The 23,935-nt window shown below is 34.2% G+C and overlaps 3 protein-coding genes across 6 annotated transcripts in view; all 3 read left to right on the top strand.

The window, feature by feature from the left end:
• LOC136269778 (uncharacterized) overlaps positions 1-23,935 on the top strand; it is a 238,535-nt gene that overhangs the window by 161,645 nt on the left and 52,955 nt on the right. The gene's annotated exons all lie outside the window — the stretch shown is intronic.
• The window catches only part of LOC105327476 (uncharacterized), a 265,527-nt gene that overhangs the window by 224,335 nt on the left and 17,257 nt on the right, over positions 1-23,935 (top strand). The gene's annotated exons all lie outside the window — the stretch shown is intronic.
• Positions 9,381-16,963, top strand: LOC136274412 (uncharacterized). Its single transcript, XM_066081164.1, has 4 exons — positions 9,381-9,473; positions 12,792-14,475; positions 15,197-15,279; positions 16,865-16,963. Exons 2-3 carry the CDS (start codon positions 12,795-12,797, stop codon positions 15,253-15,255), a joined length of 1,740 nt encoding a protein of 579 aa, XP_065937236.1. The 5' UTR covers positions 9,381-9,473; positions 12,792-12,794; the 3' UTR covers positions 15,256-15,279; positions 16,865-16,963.

Genomic DNA, 23,935 nt, shown 5'->3' with positions numbered 1-23,935 from the left:
ATCCCAATATTGAAAATCTACGGGGATTTTGCATTGCATTAGCCATTAATAAGCCCGGATGATAACGTTAAAAAATTGCGCGAGGTATCCCGAGTACTTCCGAATGGAGAAAGTAGATTATGATCTGCATTTGAATTATGCACATTTTTATAATATGAATTCTCTGACTTTTCCGACAAGAATTTCGAGAAAACCTCTAATGAGTCATGTTGTGTAATATTTTAAAATAGAATTGATTTCATCAACCTATGTTTTGGTATTCCAAATATTTCAAAAATTGTATGGATCCAACCAATAATGAACTCTAGTCTCGTTCAACCAGATGCTCGACTGTCTCCGTTAATCTCCGACAAGTAAGAGATACCAGGTCACGTGATAGCTTGATGACGCGACCTCTAAATATAGACTGACTCTCTACTTGCCGGAGATGTGAGAAGAGAGCCGATGGTTAAACGAGACTATATATTGAACTCTGGCGTAGGAATACACACGACTACAAAACACTTCTAATTGTTCGTACCATTTAAAATCTGACTATTTCCAAGGTATTTATAAAAAAGTTTCCTTTAAAAAAATGCTTCAGCGTACATAACATCGAATTTATCGATTATTTTCAAGAACTAAGTCTTGTCAGCGGCGATGATTTGTGCTTAGGTGCAAACACAGTTTCAGTTTCGGTTTGCTAGAGTAACTGCATAGGAGAGTTGATTAAAATCAACTCCCCAAAAACACAATTCCTGACATGAATCATGAGTACATGTAACAATGCTTGCTACCCTCTGAAAATTTAACTCGCCATTAAACATCTCATATTTTAAAGAATGTTTGAAACGATTGCATAAACTGTGTTCGACAGATAGTTTTCCTAAAACATTTTCTTTCTTTCTTTTTCAAAACATGTTTTATATACAGGCTTTCAATCACAACACATTTTTATAACAAAAGCAGAACTGAAAGTTTAGTCATTATAATTTATTGACACCATATCACATACATTTTCAACTCGCAGCAACAACGGATGACCTACTCGTGGCTTTGCCACGAGCTCTGCTCTAGTTACTCATCAATTATTCATTCATCAAAAAGTACCAGGCTATCAGCTGGTGCGATGCCATCAATAATGATTATCAAATTGTGTTATCTTACTTAAACAAACGTGTCCTCGTGATATGGTGATAACGAAGAATGTTCTTAATCAAAAGTCCAAAGGAAAAATTCAAACTTGAGCAGAGCAAACACGGGCCTCGACAAAAATGAGAGGTTAGATCAGGTGCAATAGAGGAGTGAGCATCCTCTGCTTACAGGTAAATTGAAAAGACCATGTTACAGTAACATGTACAATGTGTGCGTTTATATGACATTCTTTATATATTTCCTATTTTATACGATGAAATGTGGGCTAAGATTGAGAAAATTTTTAATCAAAATGTAATCGAAATCACTTTTTGTCTCTTGTATTGCTTTTTCTTGGCTAGATGGAGAACGGATAAAGCTAATCACATGACATGACCACGTGATATGGACAGAAAAAGATAACAAACTTTGAACTTGCATGATGTGGTGAAGGTAAGTTATATTTTTACTGTCAAGCAATCATTTTACAAAACAAGTAATATAATGAATGAAATTTGATAGAATATATTTCTATTACTATTACTATTATTTCTCTTACTTTTCATGTTGCATGCACCAGAATAACTACTTATACCTTTGTTATTTCAAATCGATTGATATGATGTCCGTAAACTATATTTGAAAATAACCTGAAACATAGTTTTTGTAAAATGATTTGTAAACCTTCTTTCGTTTTCGATAAACCAGTCCGAAATTGCAAAAATTCGAGTTAGATGGTAGACAAACTTTAGTGGATTCAAGTCAGTGGGAGTTTGCATTATAATATGTACTTGCAACAATATTGAATAATTACGTAGAAAGAAAAATGTATTTACTTTAATTAGGTAAAAATTATATATTATATCATTTCATCTAAAAAAAATTACAACAATTTTATGTACCCGAAACACTTTAAAAAATGGCGAATTATTGGGGCCAAGTTTGGCTTAAAGCATATGTAGTGACTAGATATAAATATTCCTTCTTTTACATACATACATTCTTCTAAATACTGTGTGAACTTGTAATGGTAACTTAAGCGGTTGATCATCTATATTATATATTTTAATTGATCTGACTTCACTTGCGTACACTTGTCAGATATTTGTCAATTTGTCAGATATTTATGTTGACTGTTGAAATATTTATATTGACAAGAAACTCTATTTTGTTTTAAAAGTTTGTTAGTGCCACTGACTGTCATCTACTTCTCATCATAATATCTGACAAAATCGACATTTAGATGTGACAAGTTAACATAATTATCAGACAAGTCGATATAATTATCTGACAAGTCGATATAATTATCTGACAAGTCGATATAATTATCTGACAAGTCAATATAAAGATCTGAGAAGTCGACATGATCATCTGATAATTAGTTTCAGAACTATGCCACTATAAGTATGTCTAGTGTCGCGTCGTGGTAATTCTACAAATAACATAGTCAACTGTACTACTATTTTTACACGCGAGTTTGACATCACCAATTCTACCATTAACAATAAAAGTATTGTTGTTTTGACAAAATTCGGTAAATTTGTTACCACGATTATTACTGACAGCGTCTACCGGTGACCATGTGGTGTTAAGCTTAATATGTATATCACTATGTATGCTACCACGTTTAACAGCTTCCCGTGTTTCTTCGTCCCAGTTATTGTGATTTGCTTAATAATCATCAACTATCACATAGTCCTGTAGTTTTCCAATACGAGCATTAAAATCACCTAATATTTAAAACACACATATTCAGTTTCATCTGAGAGATTTAACAACTCTCTCTCCTCTCTCTCTCTCTCTCTCTCTCTCTCTCTCTCTCTCTCTCTCTCTCTCTCTCTCTCTCTCTCTCTCTCTTGTTTGTGGTCCCGCTTTTTACGAATTGAGAGGCCCGATATATAAATGGTGTGTATACGCATATATAAAAGACATTTACATAGGGTAACAATTCTTACTTCCAAATTCTAAAGAGTTCCACTTCCGAAGTTCGAGTTTGTGCTCCGAAATAAGCTGAGTTTGTCTTAGTTGAGAACGTACTCCAAATATTTTATAACCTCCACCACAACATCTGTACTCGGCAGGACACACTCAGGGTACGGAATACGAGTTTGGGTACAAAAAAAGTTTTATAACCTCTGGGCCAGTATCAAGTTACTATGTTATATATGACAAAATATTTGTGTTCGGTTCGAAAAACAAAATAAAGAAAAGGAAAAAGGACCGGTCATCCAATTCTAAAACTGGTATTACGGAGCGTCCGGAGGTTGTATCACTGGTATTAAACTGCTGTTTGGTTTCATTTATTTATTCAGATGAATTTGATATTGAAACTGACGTACATTTGTGTCATTACAATATCAATCACTAAGATATTGCATTTTGTGTCTACAAGTGTAAGGGGCAATCCTCTGAGATAAATAGTGTTAATGATTGTAGAGTAAAAGCTGTGGTATGAAAGATTTGATAAAGATGCAGATGCGGGGCGCAGGCGTTGTAGCTATGCTTCCCAAAAATGTCGTTTCAGCAGTTGTAGTCTGTCCCAAGATATTTATGCTGCACATTTGGACAGTTTTTATTAAATATACACATACCTGTGAAAGAAGTGCAATTAAAATTGATGGAAGGGGAAAACTCCAGGATAGCTTCATTGACACATTATCATTTTTCACTCGGAGAAATTTACAGGACCGAAAACAGATTTCTTTCAGAAATTTACCAAAGGGAAAGTTTACATTGTTTCCCCATTCGGAACTCACTCGGAATACCTCGGACAATTTTCAACGTTATCATCCGGGTCTGCTTCAATACAAAATCCCCGTACACATCACATTTTTCAGCCATGTATTGACACCTGATAAGCTTTAGCTGGTGTTTAAACAGAGAAATCTTGAAAAAATTTCATACTTTTAAACGAACATCGATAGAACACTGATTTTTTAAATAAATATCGAGAAATTAAGCAAAATCTGAATCGAGGATATCTTAAATTGGGCCAGAGTATAGGAAATTGAAAACAAGAAAGTATGGTTGTTCTTGTTTTATTACTCTCTGTTTATTGTGTGTGATGGGGCTCTGATAGACGACAGTGAGTATATCTTTATTTGTGGGAGAGTCTGCGGTGTGAGAGTTTAACAGTACGGCTGATTTATGGGAGATTTTTAGGTGTGATAACAGTACGCCTGATTTATGGGAGAGTCTGCGGTGTGAAAGTTTGACGGTACGCCTGATTTATGGGAGCGTCTGAGGTGTGAGGGTTTAACGGTAACCCTAATTTATGGGAGAGTCTGAGGTGTGAGGGTTTAACGGTACGCCTGATTTATGGGAGATTCTGAGGTGTGAGAGTTTAACGGTACGCCTGTACTCAGGGAATATTTGAGAAATAGGAGAAACTGTAGATAAGGAGGCATTTAATTCATGTTCGTGAGGATTATCTGTGTACCTGTTAAATGTTACTGTGATGTGGTAAATATATGAATTAAATAAACTTGTAAATATAAACAACAGTTGTTAATCAGTGCCGATGACAGGATCCGGCTTTCAGTACTTTCCGTACTTTATTTTGTGCTTAACTACAAAAGGAAATTAAAACAGATACCGCGTACCCGCCTTTAAAAAGAACGAGTACCTAGCTTTCAGTTACATGTGGTACATAGATATTTGCAGGCTATACTTCCGCTCGAAATTTCACAGTTACTAAACAAATCTCGGTGAAGTCTCGTGAACTTTTATTCGAGCACCTCTGGATTTATTACATACTTAGCAACGATAAAGAAAACATTCCGAACACATTCGCAGGGGTGACGAAGACTGACAAATAATCGCAATAATACAAAGCCATGGATTAACGCACAATGCAGAACTCCACCTGCATGGCTAAGCGTATCCACAACAAATTCAGGATCCATTAGTAAAGAATACAAAGCCACTATGAATGCATGTATTAAGGTGGAATAACACATCATCACAAAATGGCTGACCGCTGACCGAATTAACGACATTTCGTTTTATTGAAGGGATTTTATGGACTGAAATATGTAACTCACTCCATATCCGAGTGTATAAATGTCAGACTTGCTATCCGTACATCCCGAGTTCGAATCCCGCAGGGGCGTTTGTTGTTACTTACTGGAATAATTATTTTAGATATTCATTTTTAATCCCCAATTAAACTGCAAATTTTTCGCTTATTTGACATTTGTACAGTTTATTTATAGTTACATCTTTCATTATCAACAAGTTTCCTGTTAATTTAAGTGACTTTTTCCAGGTGTGTTATTCCACCTCAAGAAACATTATGTCTCTGTCAAATCTAAATTAAAAAATGTAAAGAAAGGTAACCCTATAAAGAATACTGGAAAATCTTAATAGTTCGAATAATTTGAATTTGATATAAAAGCTCCAAAACACAGATAGTTTAGAGAAAGTCCATTAAAACTTTTTTAAAAACATGTATTCTTGCTCTTTCGTTTTCTCTCTGACCTCACATCTTCTCAGATACTTTCTCTCTCTCTCTCTGTGTTTGTTGGTAAAACATGTACATCTACAATACACTTGTATGCTTAACTTTATCTCTTATTTTTTTTTCTCAATCAGTCTTTGATAAAATGCATCCTCTCTCTCTCTCTCTCTCTCTCTCTCTCTCTCTCTCTCTCTCTCCTCTCTCTCTCTCTCTCTGTTTACTTTGTTAAACATGTACATCTACAATACACTTGTATGTTTAACTTTACCTCTTGTTTTTTTTTTCTCAATCAGTCTTTGATTAACATGCATCCTCTCTCTCTCTCTCTGCTAAACATGTACCTTTGTTTTTTGTTCCTCTCCCCCCCCCCCTCTCTCTTTATCTACTTATTAATGACTAGTACTCTTGCTATTTCTTTTTCTCTTTCATTTTTTCTTAAATAGCAACATGTACTCTCTCGGTCTCTCTCGCTCTCTCTCTCTCTCTTTTTCTCATACTTTTTCTGTTAAATCTTAACTTTTTCTTTGCTCTATCTCTTACTCTTACTCTTTTTTAAACCATCTCTCTCTCTCTTTCTCTCTCTTTTAAATATGGACTCTCTCTCTCTCTCTCATTCACTTTTCTGATCAACATGTACTCTGGCTCGTTTTGTCTAACTATCTCACTATCTCTGACTTTCCCCATCAAACATAACATGTACTCTCACTCTTTCCTCCCTCCCTTTCTCTTTCTCTCATTCTCAGATACATTTTCAGACTTTCTCTGCTAAAGAAATACAAGTAATCGTTCATTATGTGTTTCTTATATGTATGCCAGCTTTTTATGTCTATTTCTCTTTCATGCAGAGTTGTATACTCTCTCTCTCTCTCTCTCTCTCTCTCTCTCTCTCTCTCTCTCTCTCTCTCTCTCTCTCTCTCTCTCTCTCTCAAACATTATGTATAACATTTACTTTTTGCTGTTAAAAATGCTCTCTCTCTCTGTCTCTCTGTGCTAAACATGAACTCTTGCTGCTCTCTCGGTCTTTTACTTCTTGCTTCACCAGTACTTTTGCTTTCTTTCTTTCACTTTTTTTTTTAGCAACATGTACTCTCTGTATGCGCTCATTCTCTCATTGCCTCTCTCAAACTTTCTCTTTTACATATTTACTTTTTCTCCGCTACACATGTACCAACTGTCTTTTTCTCTTTCATACCATCATTCTCTCATGTTCTCTCTCTCCTGCTAAAAATGTTCTCTTGTTTTTTGTTTCTCTCTCTTTAGCTTGCTCGCTCATATTCCCTTTCCCTTGCAACATGTACATGAAGTCTTGCTCTCTTTGTCTCACTAACATGTACTCTCTATCTCTCTCTCTCTCTCTCTCTCTCTCTCTCTCTCTCTCTCTCTCTCAGACTTTCTCTGCTAAACATCTACTCTTGCTGTTCTTTCTGTCTAATACTTATCTGCCTAACAAGTACTCTTGCTTTTTCTTTCTCACTCTCTCAAACTTTCTCTGTTAAACATTAAGGCCAAATAAAAAATATCTGTGGTTCTGGTCACCCAACTGTCCCTATTTTATACCCCTGACCCTAAACTTTTTTTTGCCAATTTTCAAATTTTTCCGGAATTGCAAGATAAAGATCATTTTTTAAATTTAAAATGAGAAATATTGAGATTGACCTTATTTTTGTTTAATTGAATTGAATTGAAAAAACAAAACAAAAACAAACCATAGCATTCTGAATCAAAATCAAACCAAATCAAGTGAACTCCAAAGCCTTAATATCGAACATTTTATACTTTTTTCTTTTGAAACAAAAATTATATTTCAATAATTTTTGTTTTAAAAATATTTGTTTCATAGTTAAAAGCTAGATGCTCCCAACCAATCTTGATTCAGTTTATTTATCTCACTAAATACAAATGCCACCTGCAATGCAGTGCTAGGTAGTACTAAGAATAAGAAAATCATTTTATATATTTCTATGCTATTCTATAAAAAAAAAATCCTCATCTACCTACTTTAATTTTTTTCAGATATTAATGGAACCACACATTTTTTTATTTGGCCTAACTTTTTCTTTTCTAAAAACCATTTACTCTAGTTCCCTCTATTTAAATACTCTCTCTCTCTCTCTCTCTCTCTCTCTCTCATTATCCTAAACATATACTATTGCTCTGTTTCTCTTTTCCCCCCTCTCTCTCTCTCTTTCTCTCTCTCCTTAATTCACTTTTCATGTACTCTTGCTCTCATTGTCTCACTTGATTCTCTCATTTAAATATGTACTATTGCTCTCTCTCTCCCCCTCTCTCTCTCTCTCTCTCTCTCTCTGATTTCTGTACTTACTTTTACTATCTAATTTTTTTCACTCTCTCTCTCTATCACTCATAATTTCTCTGCTAAACATGTAAGTTTTCTTTTAAATTTTCTTTCCTTCTCTTTTCACTTTGTATCTACATTTCTGAAAACTTTCTCTGCTAAACATGTACTCTCTCTCTTTTTTTCTTGCAGACTTTCTCTGGCAAACATGTATTCTCTCTCTCACAGACTTTCTCTGCTAAACATGTACTCTTGTTTTCTTTGTTCCTTTCTCTAACATCATCATAACTTAGTTTTAGGTCTGTTTTTAGAAAACAGGGCTTGCCCAGGATTTGCTTTCTATCGATCCTATAGTTAGTAACTTTTTTTAATGTGACACATATCTTAAGTAAGTTCTTATCTACAATGAATTTATAAAATATATGTAAAATGCAGTTTCGTCTTCACCCCATTTAGAAAACAGACTATAACAAAACAATTCACACCTATTATCACATATACGTAAAATGGGAACTTTTCAAATTATTTATGAGGTCATTTATATTAACTACTGGCTTATGACATATGATTGGCTATCCCCCTTATCCTGGCTGATTGTTTGACTATCCCCCGGGCAGATAATTGGACAATATCCCAGCCCTGACATTACCACAAGGATATGTTTCTCCTCGTCTAACACATCAATCATCAAATGGGAATGTGGGCAATAGTTATATTGTCAGTTCCTGGGTAAGAAATTGATGTTGACCTCGGCCTATGCTCTCGAGCAACAGTTCTTACCCCAGGACTAACACAATGACTACTGCCCTCATACCCATTTAAGAGATGTATACTAAAATGTCTATGAATGACACACGACGACAAATGTGAGATAGCAATGGGTCTCCTGAGTGACTTAGGTGACCTCAAAATACAAAGTACAGCTACACAAATATAGTGATATTACATGAATACTTTACCACATAAACTCTATCTTTGCTCCATCAGTCCACTCTTTATTGATACACAAGGAACCTGTAAAGAGACCTCTAAATATTATACTGTAAAGATACTTCTAAATATTATACTGTAAAGAGACCCCTAACTATTATACTTTAAAGAGACCTCTAACTATAATTATACTGTTATTTTCTAAATTCATGCTCAAGTTGCTAGTCTATTGTCTATTTTTAATTACTTGACCACATTGCATATTTTGACAAGATTGATGTTGTGCAAAATCAAACACTTTGTTGAAGACGAGCTCATACAGTGAAGTCTCCGGTCGTTTCAGAATTCCGGTCGTCATCGACTCCCAGTCACTCCTTTAAATTCCAGTGAGCTCGTCTTCAACAAAGTGTTTGATTTTGCACAACATCAATCTTGTCAAAAAATGCAATGTGGTCAAGTAATTAAAAATAGACAATAGACTAGCAACTTGAGCATGAATTTAGAAAATAACAGTATAATTATAGTTAGAGGTCTCTTTAAAGTATAATAGTTAGGGGTCTCTTTACAGTATAATATTTAGAAGTATCTTTACAGTATAATATTTAGAGGTCTCTTTACAGGTTCCTTGTGTATCAATAAAGAGTGGACTGATGGAGCAAAGATAGAGTTTATGTGGTAAAGTATTCATGTAATATCACTATATTTGTGTAGCTGTACTTTGTATTTTGAGGTCACCTAAGTCACTCAGGAGACCCATTGCTATCTCACATTTGTCGTCGTGTGTCATTCATAGACATTTTAGTATACATCTCTTAAATGGGTATGAGGGCAGTAGTCATTGTGTTAGTCCTGGGGTAAGAACTGTTGCTCGAGAGCATAGGCCGAGGTCAACATCAATTTCTTACCCAGGAACTGACAATATAACTATTGCCCACATTCCCATTTGATGATTGATGTGTTAGACGAGGAGAAACATATCCTTGTGGTAATGTCAGGGCTGGGATATTGTCCAATTATCTGCCCGGGGGATAGTCAAACAATCAGCCAGGATAAGGGGGATAGCCAATCAAATGTCATAAGCCAGTAGTTAATATAAATGACCTCATAAATAATTTGAAAAGTTCCCATTTTACGTATATGTGATAATAGGTGTGAATTGTTTTGTTATAGTCTGTTTTCTAAATGGGGTGAAGACGAAACTGCATTTTACATATATTTTATAAATTCATTGTAGATAAGAACTTACTTAAGATATGTGTCACATTAAAAAAAGTTACTAACTATAGGATCGATAGAAAGCAAATCCTGGGCAAGCCCTGTTTTCTAAAAACAGACCTAAAACTAAGTTATGATGATGTTAGAGAAAGGAACAAAGAAAACAAGAGTACATGTTTAGCAGAGAAAGTCTGTGAGAGAGAGAATACATGTTTGCCAGAGAAAGTCTGCAAGAAAAAAAGAGAGAGAGTACATGTTTAGCAGAGAAAGTTTTCAGAAATGTAGATACAAAGTGAAAAGAGAAGGAAAGAAAATTTAAAAGAAAACTTACATGTTTAGCAGAGAAATTATGAGTGATAGAGAGAGAGAGTGAAAAAAATTAGATAGTAAAAGTAAGTACAGAAATCAGAGAGAGAGAGAGAGAGAGAGAGAGAGAGGGGGAGAGAGAGAGCAATAGTACATATTTAAATGAGAGAATCAAGTGAGACAATGAGAGCAAGAGTACATGAAAAGTGAATTAAGGAGAGAGAGAAAGAGAGAGAGAGGGGGAAAAGAGAAACAGAGCAATAGTATATGTTTAGGATAATGAGAGAGAGAGAGAGAGAGAATTTAAATAGAGGGAACTAGAGTAAATGGTTTGTAGAAAAGAAAAAGTTAGGCCAAATAAAAAACATATGTATGGTACTAGTAACTAGTACTAGTAACATCTAAAAAAAAATTCAAGTAGGTAGATGAGGATTTTTTTTATAGAATAGCATAGAAATATATAAAATGATTTTCTTTTTCTTAGTACTACCTAGCACTGTATTACAGGTGGCATTTGTATTTAGTGAGATAAATAAACTAAATCAAGATTGGTTGGGAGCATCTAGCTTTTAACTATGAAACAAATATTTTTAAAACAAATATTATTGAAATATAATTTTTGTTTCAAAAGAAAAAAGTATAAAATGTTCGATATTAATTAAGGCTTCGGAGTTCACTTGATTTGGTTTCATTTTCATTCAGAATGCTATGGTTTGTTTTTTTGTGTTTCTTTTATTTTAATTCAATTCAATTAAACAAAAGTAAAGTCAATCTCAATATTTCTCATTTTAAATTTAAAAAATGATCTATATCTTGCAGTTCCGGAAAAATTTGAAAATTGGCAAAAAAAAGTTTAGGGTCGGGGTATAAAATAGGGATGGTTGTGTGACCGGAACCACAGATATTTTTTATTTGGCCTTAATGTTTAACTGAGAAAGTTTGAGAGAGTGGGTAAATGTTGCTATTAAATAAGAAATGAAAGTGAGAAAGAAAAAGCAAGAGTACTTGTTAGGCAGATAAGTATTAGACAGAAAGAGCAGCAAGAGTACATGTTTAGCAGAGAAAGTCTGAGTGAGAGAGAGAGAGAGAGAGAGAGAGAGAGAGAGAGAGAGAGAGAGAGAGAGAGATAGTTCATGTACATGTTGCAAGGGAAAGGGAATAAGAGCGAGCAAGCTAAAGAGAGAGAAACAAAAAACAAGAGTACATGTTTAGCAGAAGGAGAGAGGGAACATGAGAGAATGATGGTATGAAAGAGAAAAAGACAGTTGGTACATATGTAGCAGAGAAAAAGTAAATATTTAAAAGAGAAAGTTTGAGAGAGACAAAGAGAGAGCGAGTGCATACAGAGATAACATGTTGCTAAAAAAAAGTGAAAGAAAGAAAGAAAGCAAAAGTACTGGTGAAGCAAGAAGTAAAAGACCGAGAGAGCAGCAAGAGTTCAGGTTTAGCACAGAGAGAGAGAGAGAGAGAGAGAGAGAGAGAGAGAGCATTTTTAGCAGCCAAAAAGTAAATGTTATACATAATGTTAGAGAGAGAGAGAGAGAGAATACAACTATATATATATATATATATATATATATATATATATATATATATATATATATATATATATAAAGAGAAATAGACAAAAAAAAGCTGGCATACATATAGGAAACACATGATGAAAGATTACTTGTATTTCTTTAGCAGAGAAAGTCTGAAAATGTGTCTTAGATGAGAGAAAGAAAGATGGAGGGAGGAAAGAGTGAGAGTACATGTTATGTTTGATGGGGAAAGTCAGAGATAGTGAGACAAAACGAGCCAGATCAGAAAAGTGAATGAGAGAGATATGGTTTTAAAAAGAGTAAGAGATAGAGCAAAAAAAAGTTAATATTTAACAGAATAAGTATGAGAAAAAGAGAGAGAGAGAGAGTACATGTTGCTATTTAAGAAGAAATGAAAGAGAAAAAGAAAGAGCAAGAGTACAAGTCATTAATAAGTAGATAAAGAGAGAGAGAGAGGAACAAGAAACAAAAGTACATGTTTAGCAGAGAGGATGCATGTTTATCAAAGACTGATTGAGAAAAAAAGAACAAGAGATAAAGTTAAACATACAAGTGTATTGTAGATGTACATGTTTTAAAAAGTAAACAGAGAGAGAGAGAGAGAGAGAGAGAGAGAGAGAGGAGAGAGAGAGCATGAATATCTGAATGAGAAGATAAATAAAAAAGGAGAGTGGGAGAAAGTTTTCACCAATGTTTTAGAGTTTTAACCAAAATATTTATCTACAAGTCAAGTGTTTTAATCATCAGATAGTAATAGATCATTATTTATCTATGAATGGAAAATATATAATTTTAGAAAAGAGTCTGTTTTAAATTAAAATATTCCTCACATACAAAATTTGATATGATATAAATCCATCAAATCATTAAATAGTTTTGAAAGAATGTGGTTGACATAATTTTAAAACACTTTATTTTCATTCAACAGGTTATGACCCAGACCGCCCACATCATGGACACAGCAAGCTCCCAATACATCACAGCAAGCTCCCCATACGGAGTAAATCAGTGTTCTAAGTGTCCGGGGGACACAGCGTACTATTGTGTATCGTGTCCATGTGATCTGTGTCCCCAGTGTAAAGAGAACCATGTAAAAGATCTCCAAACAATAGACCATAATGTTGTGTCACACCGTGATAAAATCAACTACATCCCAACACAAGAGATCTGTGTGAGACATCCTAGCCATGTTTATATAAAGTACTGTGACCCTTGTCAAGTTCCTGCCTGTAATAATTGCCAAACACATAGAAAACACACTCAGATAGATGTTACAACAGCCTATAAAACAAAGCGACAACAACACAGAGGAACCATTCACACCATCAGAAGTGAGGCTCTCTTTTACAGACCTGTTCTCCTGACAGGAATCAAAGCTGATGTCAAAACCTGTCACACAGAAATCTCCCTCCTTCAATCAGAGATGTTAACAAAGGCCCAGAACCTGAAGGAGCTCATTGACGATGTGGTATATGATCTATTGAACAATGTGTTATGTGACTTTGATTTCAAACACAGATGTAAAAAACAAAAGATAGAAATGATCAGACATATTGTCAGACTAAGGAGATATGAACACAGATATGTACAGCCAGCATTCACATTCAGTGCGCTACAATTCCTCTCCTTCACAAAGACAGCCCTCCCCCAGATACATCTTACACTCCACACCAGCCAGCTCTCCATGACTGAGTCACTCAACAAGGAGGATGTGATGGAGTCACTGAGTGCAATCCAAATCACAGAGAGAGGAAACCGACGCGTAGGAAACCAGTGTCTGCTGAAACTGACGTCTGGTGCTGAGCTCCATCAATCTCTCACAGTGCCAGGTGTTGATTATTGTAATCACATTTCCTGTGTGACATCAGACCGGGTCTGGGTCAGTGATCATTTATACAATCTCATGTTGACAGACACAACAGGTGTCCCTCTACATCGTGTGGAGGATTCATGTAGTGGTTATGGATCACACACAGTGAACAGTGAGAGTGAACTGATTTATATAGATAGGTATTCTAACATCAACAAACTGTCAAAGGATATGAAAACAACCACCACATTTATAGAGAGAACAGACTCTACATGGAGACCACGGTGTGTGTACTGGTCCCCATCCACTGGGGATCTACTGGTCGTGATGTGTGACTATGATACACAGACAGGCAAGGTAACCTGGTACAACCAGAGTGGACAACTCACACAAACCATACAGTACCACAACACAGGACGGGGACTGTATAGTATACCTCGCTATATAACAGAGAACAACAATGGGGATGTCGTGGTGTCTGACATTACAGCTGTAGTGGTGACAGAGCGTGGAGGAAGACATCGTTTCTCCTACACAGGACATCCATCAGGATCACGACTACTGCCATTAGGAATCTGTACTGACGCGCTGTCACACATCCTGGTGTGTGATGATAAAACCAACACAGTACAGATGATAAATAAGGACGGTCAGTTCCTGTCACATCTACTGACAGAATCACAAGAGATGCGTTATCCATGGAGCCTGAGTTATGATGTCAACACTCACCGTCTCTGGGTCGGATCACTGAACAACAAGGTGCGTGTCTACAGGTATATCACCAGACAGGACGCTCTGACAGGTAAGTCTGAGTCATTATCATTCACATTAATTAGATATAGATAACTAAGACACACAGTCCGTGTTAATTATCAGTCAATAAGATACATGTAAGACATGTTTATCTGTGTGATTGTTTGTCAATATAAACAACTCATTGTTACAGGGTTAGCTGGGATTCATTGTTTATCTTAAATATACATTAGTTACATTTTTTTTATTAATTAGATGTACATTCACATGACATTGTATTTCATGTATTTGGTTAATTAGAATAAAAGGTCATCGTAATTACTTTTTGTGACACATGTATTGTAATTAGTTACAAGTAATTTGAATTGGTTTAATTAATTAGATAAATATTATTGCATGTGTCAATGTAATCAGTTTAAAGTTTTAATTTGTAGATGTAGCTCTATCATTACATATACTGTATGTATTAATTAACAGCTAATTAATGACTTGTTGTAGATGAACACAGACCCCGTCCTGATGGAGACACCTGATACACGACACCTCATCACAACACAACTCATCAACTAAACGAAGGTAAAACTCACTGACGCATGTATTTGTAATCAGTTGTTTTGTGACATGTTAATTGACTTAATTTAAATAATTAGATAAATAATAAAGCAAGTGTTAGGGTAAGCAGTTCAAAGTTTTAATTGTAGATGTAGCTCTATCATTACATATAATGTATAGAGATGATTAATTAACAGCTAATTAATGACTTGTTGTAGATGAACACAGACCCCGTCCTGATGAGGAGGCCATGTCCAGCTCAACACCAGCCGTATAATGGAGATAGCTGGGATATTGACAGGTTGTAAATGTTTCTGTACAAATCTAGTCTGCTCTCAAAACCACACATGTTGTTTGTCACTTTGTTCAACATCTGCAGCTGAAATTGAGCTGTGTATAATTCAGATGGACTGTAATACTGACTCCTGTTTATTTCACACTTTGTGATCATCCAAACATGTCGCTGAGTGAGAAACATAGTGTTATACAAGTTTTTACTTTGCTAAATGTGGAATATTATAAGAGATATCCACATTAAGTCTATAATATTAAACAGTATATTATATAGTATATAATTATAACAAATATCCAAACGACGTCTATAATAACTAAAGAAATAAGTGTAAATAATATTTATCAATTTGAAAATCTATCTTTGCATTGCTAATTGTGGCATTATTATACTCCATGTAAGGGAATTCTAAGGAAATAATGATTTCAACCTACCCCTCATGAAGGGTATAATTTGACCCGTCCATCAGTCAGTCCTGGTTTTTAGCTCACCTAAGCTGAGAGCTCAAGTGAGCTTTTCTGATCACTTTCTGTCCGTCCGTCTGTAAACTTTTTACATTTTCGATTTCTTCTCCTGAACCACTTGGCCAATTTCAACCAAAATTGGCACAAATCGTCATTGGGTAAAGGGGATTCAAGTTTGTTAAAATAAAGGGACACACCCTAATTAAAGGGAAAAAATTAGGATTTAATGAAAATTTGGAGATATTTTTTTTTAAATCTTCTCAAAAACAATTTTGCCAGAAAAGCTGAAACTTGTATGGAAGCATCCTCAGATAGGTTAGATTCAAGTTTGTTCAAATCATGGTCCCCGGGGGTAAGGTGGGGCCACAATGGGGGGGTCGAAGTTTTACATAGGAGTATATAGAGTTTATCTTTAAAAATATTCTTCTCAAAAACCATTTGGCCTGAAAAGCCGTAACTTGTATGGAGGCATCCTCAGACAGTATAAATTCAAATTTATTCAAATCATGGTCCCTGAGGGTAGGGTCGGGGCCACAATGGGGGGATCAAGTTTTACATAGGAATATGTAGAGAAAATCTTTAAAAATCTTCTCAAAAGCTATTTGGCCAGAAAAACTTAAACTTGTGTGGAAGTATCCCCAGACAGTATAGATTCACATTTGATCAAATCATGGTCTCTGGGGGTAGGGTGGGCTACAATGGGGAATGAATTTTTACATAGGAATATATAGAAACAATCTTTAAAAACATTCTGGGAAAATTTTCAGCCCAAAAAGCAGTAACTTGTGTGAAAGCATGTGTTGTGCAGATTAAAGTTTGATCAAACCATAATAATTCCAGAGAAAATGGCCATAAGAGAGGTGGGGGGAATTTCAATGTGTAGATTTGAATATAACAAAGACAAATGAATAGATGAGAATATTTCCAGGAACAAAAAGATCTGATTATTTTGTTCAAGTAATGCCCATTATTAATTTGTGTATATAATGCATACTCTGCTATTCTTGATGTGTAGCAATGTCAAGTAATGGGGGAGCATTAGTTATATGACTTTGTTCTCTTTTTCTTTCATTAGTATTTGGTGTTATTCATTAATACAATTATTAAATGATGAATTTTGTTTCTTACAGACAAGCTGCTTTTTAAAACTCCTTGAGGGGGAGACAGTACAGAACCTGCTCAGATAATCCATAATTCTGATTGTCACTGATATCGACACAAATTGTATAGTTTGTTGTAAAAATCAGGCATCATCAATGGACTCCGTTTCTGTGTACATAAATAATGAGTCCGTTTCTGTGTACGGGAACTTTACATAAAGAAAGTGTCATCAATGGACTCTGCGTTCTATGTACCTGGTACATGAACTTTACATATAGAAAGCGTCATCAATAAACTCTGTTTCTGTGTACGTGAACTTTACATAAAAACAACTCACCATCAATGGATTCCTTTTCTGTGTACGTGAACTTTTTACATAAAGAACGCGTCATCAATGGACTCTGTGTTCTGTGTTTTGTACATGTACTCTACAGTAATTAATATTAAATTATCTATACGTTTTGTATGTTTTATATGATATGCTCTTGAAATATTGTCGCTTAGAAATGTTGCTAATGTGTGACGATTCATTTTTAACCGGGTTTTCCAACGGAAAAATCCGGTTATTAAAATGGTGAAAATGGCGGGCGGGCGGATGGCGGGCGGGCGGCTGCCAAAAGGGTACCCTCATTGTACGGATAACTCCTCCTACAGTTTTCAAGATAGGAAGTTGTTCTTTTGCAGATCAATTGTACATATATCAGAGGTGTGCATATTGCTAGGATTTTGATTTCCGATAATTTATCGAAAAAATACCAGCTTTTGAACTTAGTCATTTTTTGGCAAAATATTGCATATAGGGTACCCTCATTGTACGGATAACTCCTCCAACAGTTCTCAAGATAGGAAGTTGTTCTTTTGCAGATCAATTGTACATATATCAGAGGTGTGCATATTGCTAGGATTTTGATTTCCAATAATTTATCGAAAAAATACCAGCTGTTGAACTTAGTCATTTTTTGGCAAAATATTGTATATAGGGTACCCTCATTGTACGGATAACTCCTCCTACAGTTCTCAAGATAGGAAGTTGTTCTTTTGCAGATCAATTGTACATATATCAGAGGTGTGCATATTGCTAGGATTTTGATTTCTGAAAATTAATCGAAAAAATACCAGCTTTTGAACTTAGTCATTTTTGGCAAAATATTGCATATAGGGTAGCCTCATTGTACGGATAACTCCTCCTACAGTTCTCAAGATAGGAAGTTGTTCTTTTGCAGATCAATTGTACATATATTAGAGGTGTGCATATTGCTAGGATTTTGATTTCCGATAATTTATCGAAAAAATACCAGCTTTTGAACTTAGTCATTTTTTGGCAAAATATTGCATATAGGGTACCCTCATTGTACGGATAACTCCTCCTACAGTTCTCAAGATAGGTAGTTGTTCTTTTGCAGATCAATTGTACATATATCAGAGGTGTGCATATTGCTAGGATTTTGATTTCTGAAAATTTATCGAAAAAATACCAGCTGTTGAACTTAGTCATTTTTTGGCAAAATATTGTATATAGGGTACCCTCATTGTACGGATAACTCCTCCTACAGTTCTCAAGATAGGAAGTTGTTCTTTTGCAGATCAATTGTACATATATCAGAGGTGTGCATATTGCTAGGATTTTGATTTCTGAAAATTTATGAAAAAAATACTAGCTTTTGAACTTAGTCATTTTTTGGCAAAATGTTGCATATACATGTAGGGTACTCCATTTTACTGGATAAGGGTTGACATGAATTATGGATACAGTTTACATAAAAGAAAACCCGGTTTGCTGTCACATTGACAGCTTTTCACTTGTTTCAGTTTTGATTTGCATACAAGAAATTGATGAAACACATTCAAAGGGAAATAACTCAAATATGTATTCTTCAATTTGAAATGAAAAACAAGTTGTTCCCCTTTTTATAATGTTTTCTAGATAAGTTCCACTTAAGAACTGGATTTTATATTTTGACAATTTTTCTGTAGGAGAGTTTATTGGTTATCAATCAATGTATTAGTACAAAATGCCATGATAAGTGTAATTGGGGATTCAAATTGGACCATACCTAAAGTTGTTTTTTATAGTTTGAATGACAGCGTGTAAATAGCTGACTTTAGTGTGTACTGTGTTTTCATTAATATTCAAGGGTATCAATTTTCGTGGATAAAATAAAAATCACAGTTTCAAGGATACGTAAATTCGTGGCCAATGACCCTATTAATACAAAATGTTAAGAGAAATTTCACTTCAATCAACAGTTAATTTCGTAGATCAACTTACCGTAATATCGAAATCCACAAAAATTGGTATTCAACGAATATATTGATGAAACCACAGTATTATGTGTTTTTTTGTACGGCTGAACGGTGACCCATGTCATAGGTCTTCTTAACCATGTTATGACAAGTTGCATCATGATGTTGTGGGGTAATGCAAATGTTATGTGGGCCATGTTGTTAATCCTCTGATGCAACTCTTTGTATGGGGTTTATGATGCATTTTGTAAAATTTTACCTATATGTACACTAATGGTGGATTTAGCACATATCTCCCTCATAAAAAAACTGGGCTATATTGATCAGGTAGATAGAAAACTAACGTTTATGTGAATAGTTTTGGAGTGTTATGTAGGCCATGTTGTTAATCCTCTGATGCAACTCTTTGTATTGGGTTTATGATGAATTTTGTAAAAATTTACCTATATGTACACTAATTATGGATTTAGCACATTTTCCCCACATAAAAACGGAGCTAGATTGATCAGGTAGATAGAAAACTCCTGTTTATGTGAATATTTTTGGAGGAATATTGTAACCAAGTTTAAGCCCAATGGTGGATTTAGCACATTTCTCTCGCATAGAAAACTTGGCTTTGTTGAATAGATAGATAAACAAGTTATATTTCTTTTTAATATTTATTGAAATAGTTTTAAAGGAATATTGTGCTTATGTTCAAGTGTTTATCATTTATTTGAGACATTTACAGTATTTGTCTGATATTTATGAATACCATAAATTAATTCACATACAAATGCATTTTTATGAGTTGTAGCAAGCTGTTGAAAAAATTCAATAAAAGTGGCGTTTCTTTGTAGTTGGGTTTTTCTTCTAAGTAAGACAGTGCTGTAACATTTGGTACAAACAGAAGGATATGATATTATAACTTTTTATACAAGAATAAGACAATTATTTCTTGGTGCGAACCAAATCTAACTGTCAAACCAGTCTCTATCACCCCAGCGAATGCGTTCAGAATGTTTTCTTTATCGTTGCTAAGTATGTAATAAATCCAGAGGTGCTCGATTGAAAGTTAACGAGACTTCCCCGAGATTTGTTCAGTTTCTGTGAAATTTGAGCGGAAGTATAAGTGTTTGGATAATATTCTCAAGATACTTAAGTACTAGTTGTTTTTCATATCATATCCGACTTTGATTTATGTTAAAACATGAAAATGTAGGAAGATATATGTCTTATTTCATCATCTAGCGGTTATTTAAATTAAACAATAACATTCAGAACAGAGTTATCGTTCGTGTTCAACCACTCTACACGTGGTTGAAAATATAAACATTGGGTTGCTTAATAAAATCATAGCCATGTTTAATGCTCTTGGCTATTGGTGTACAAAACCATGCTGTATAAAAATGAATAGGTGTCTTTTTTGTATTACTACTTACTATATCGAACCATTTTCAAAGACCATTCTGCATAAAATAGTATAGTTTGTTTTAGTATTGATGCTCTTACTAGGTCTCGCGCAGATCGAAAATTAATCTTTAGGGGGCATCGCTACTAAGGATGTTAACTGTTGCAACATTAAAAAAAACTATCATTTCTAGTGTCACATTTTTTCTGTAACTCATTTTATCCAACAGTTAATGAAGTTAAAATTTAAAATCAATAAACGGCTAGATCTTATATTTGACTACTAGTACCTAGATTATAGGAAATATACTATAAAGAGTGGCATGATATTACTGCAAAACTAATAGGGTCAAATAAAACCACGTGGTCTAAATTCAAATGACAATAACATTCGCAGGGGTGTCTATTCACCATACCCGGTAGTTTTTTATAAAAAAAATAAATAGTCAATGATTAAATACTAAATAAATTTTCCATCCAAGTACTCACAGTTGCTTGAACAATTTCATTATTGCTGATAGTTTCAACTCAATTATTTAAACTGTCATGAGCACAACTATAAACGTCTCCACGTGTTTTGAGTATATTCATTTTTTTGTGAGATTAAATAAAACTTTCAATCTTACATAACCAATTTGATATGTACTTAAAAAAATTATCATTTAATTAAATCTACCCATTAATAGAGAAGATTTTTCTCTGCAAAGCTTCTGGCACTATATTTTTAGTCGCAGAAGCGAACAAAATAACATGTTAATATGGCTGTTCCTCATATGTTTCATATCCATGACTGAGAGCGTAAAAAATTGCTTTACAGAGACAATACACATATACTTCATACAAATAAACATTAGTTTGAATATAAATATAAGTATTAATTGCTTATTTTTGGAAGTCGTTGGTCCTGTAACACACCAAGCGGTGGAGACAAATTTTTATACCGCGTTATTCAATTTGTCTGCACAGCCTTGGTGTGTTATAGGACTGACGACATCCAAAAATAAGGATCCATTGCTAAAAAAAGCCGAGAGTACTATTCATGTTTCACCAAATCCAGGTACATGTATTTCATTCACCCGAACACGTTACATTGGACAGGATGATTTTAGAAACGCGTTTTGAACAAAAATAACATGATATTCACTGCACTGGTAAGCAATATCCATTAAAATTTGAAGCAAAACATACTGCATGAAATCCAGGCACACATATTTCAGAAATCCTTGAAGGGTTTCCTGTGTCGTACTGTTATACCATCACACATGCGCAAACTACACACTTTCGAAGATCTTACAGTGACAACATGGACTTCAGAAAACTGAGGTTTTTTGTAGAAACCAATAAAACGATGTTACGTTGTTACTTTCTTGTATTCATTATCCATACTCTTTTATGTTGGATGTAATGCGACCGGGGTCTTCAATATTGTGTAGACGATATGCACTCTGTATGAACGACATGCACGTGTTCGATGTGCATGCAAAGTAAAGCAGCACAATATCTATATCTGTAACATAATACGAACAAAAAAATAAACCCTCTTCAATTTATTTCTTGATTGTAGTTTCTTTTATTTCTTCTTACCAACACATTATTGTAATGTTTAGATGATGCATTTAGCTGTTAAGAAGTTTGTCCAGGATAATATAGTAAATACGCATGCGTATTAGTATAGACGGGGGGAATCCCGTAGCACGTTGCGATGTTTATATTTATGGCTTATAACAAATTATTAATTCTAATGAAATGTTTTAGATTGGATAAATTTGTAATTTTCTGAAAGTTTATACATTTATGAGTAGTACAAACAAATTAAGTCGGTTTTTTATTATGATGTGCCGTACTGTCTCTTTAACTTTAATAAAAAAAAAAACCTCACACAACATTTAAATAATACGTCATCTTATAGAGAAAACGGATTATTCGGAAAAGAAACATCTAACTTGTCCAATTAAACTAACATAACTTTTTCAAAGATATTATTTCATGTTTTAATTTATTCGTAATTTTCTACATTTTGATACTAATTTCGTGATTATATGAGAATTTGTAAGAAGTAAAACCGATACATTGAAGTTGATTTCGTTAATTAACGGAAACAGCTCGTTGTTGCCCTACTTTGACTTTGACTTTAAGAGTATTTCTGAATATTTTACAAGTTTTGATTTATATTTATTCTCCCTGACATATATTGGTAAACATGTACAACGAATATTGAAAAGATCTTTCATATGTTTTGTTTTTTATAACACCACGTGCGCGATAATAGTAAAATAGTACATAACTGCCTGAAGAGCCAGGAATGGCGAAAACGTTTGCGGTTAATAGGATCAATTTGTGATTTTATTCTGGATATTTCTTATTTTTAAATTATTTAAAACTGTGCCGATTTATTTTTTGTTGTATTGGGAAATATATATATATATATATATATATATATATATATATATATATATATATATATATATATATATATATATATATATATATATATATATATATATATATCAGTTTCCCCGAAGAATATCAACATTTGGGCAATGGTGTATATTTAATACATTAAGACTGCATGGGTGTCCTTTGATGTACAGCACATTTACGATGTCTATTGACATTAAAAGGCATCGTGATTGTCATTAATAAAAATTGTAAATAAAAAATTCATAAAGATAGTAATTTAAAAGTCCAAAATAAAAGAAACTTAAAATCGTCTTTGAATTCTTTTGAGAAATAGAAACAGGATAACTCCTTGGTGGTCACTGGAGTTCTGACCGGGAGAGATCACTTTACAGTTCGGAGCATCCGTTTATCAATCACGAAAATCTTGGAAATGTATGGAACCATTGACTTTGGTCCCCATTGTAGTTGAGAAAAACGGACCAATTTTCTGGTAAATGATCTTTCAGCGTTGTCTTTAAAAGATATCAAGCTCTTCAGAGTAAATAAATTATAACTTTTTTGATGCAAATCTCTAATCAGAATGACTGAGGTAGGGTACGCTACCTTAATCAGATACCTGGGCTTCCCTGGTCTATTTCAGCTAATCAAAATTCAGATTTGTGCTATCTTACTGAAACAAGCGTGTCCTCGTTCATGATATGGTGATAACGAACAATGTTCTAAATCTAAAGTCGAAAAGAAAAACTCAAAACGGGAGCAAACTAAACGCAGACCTCCACAAAAGCTAGAGGTAGGATAAGGTGCAATGGAGAAGTAAGCATTCTCTGCTAACAGGTCACCTAACAAGACCATGTAACAGTAACATGTACATCGTGTGCGTTCATGTGCCATTCTATTTATATTTCCTACTTTATACCATGAACTGTGGGCAAAGATTTAGAAAGAAGATTTTAACAAAAATGTTATTTATCATAATTTATATGAACAACTGTGTGTTTTTGTCTTGTTATAAATGATGTCAGGAGTTGTGAACTACCCCCCCCCCCCCCCAAAAAAAAATAACAAAC

This window comes from Magallana gigas, chromosome 1 (assembly GCF_963853765.1).
Source record: "Magallana gigas chromosome 1, xbMagGiga1.1, whole genome shotgun sequence".
Lineage (NCBI taxonomy): Eukaryota > Metazoa > Mollusca > Bivalvia > Ostreida > Ostreidae > Magallana > Magallana gigas.
The sequence above is the reverse complement of the archived record's forward strand: the minus strand, read 5'-3'. Positions and strand labels throughout refer to the sequence as shown.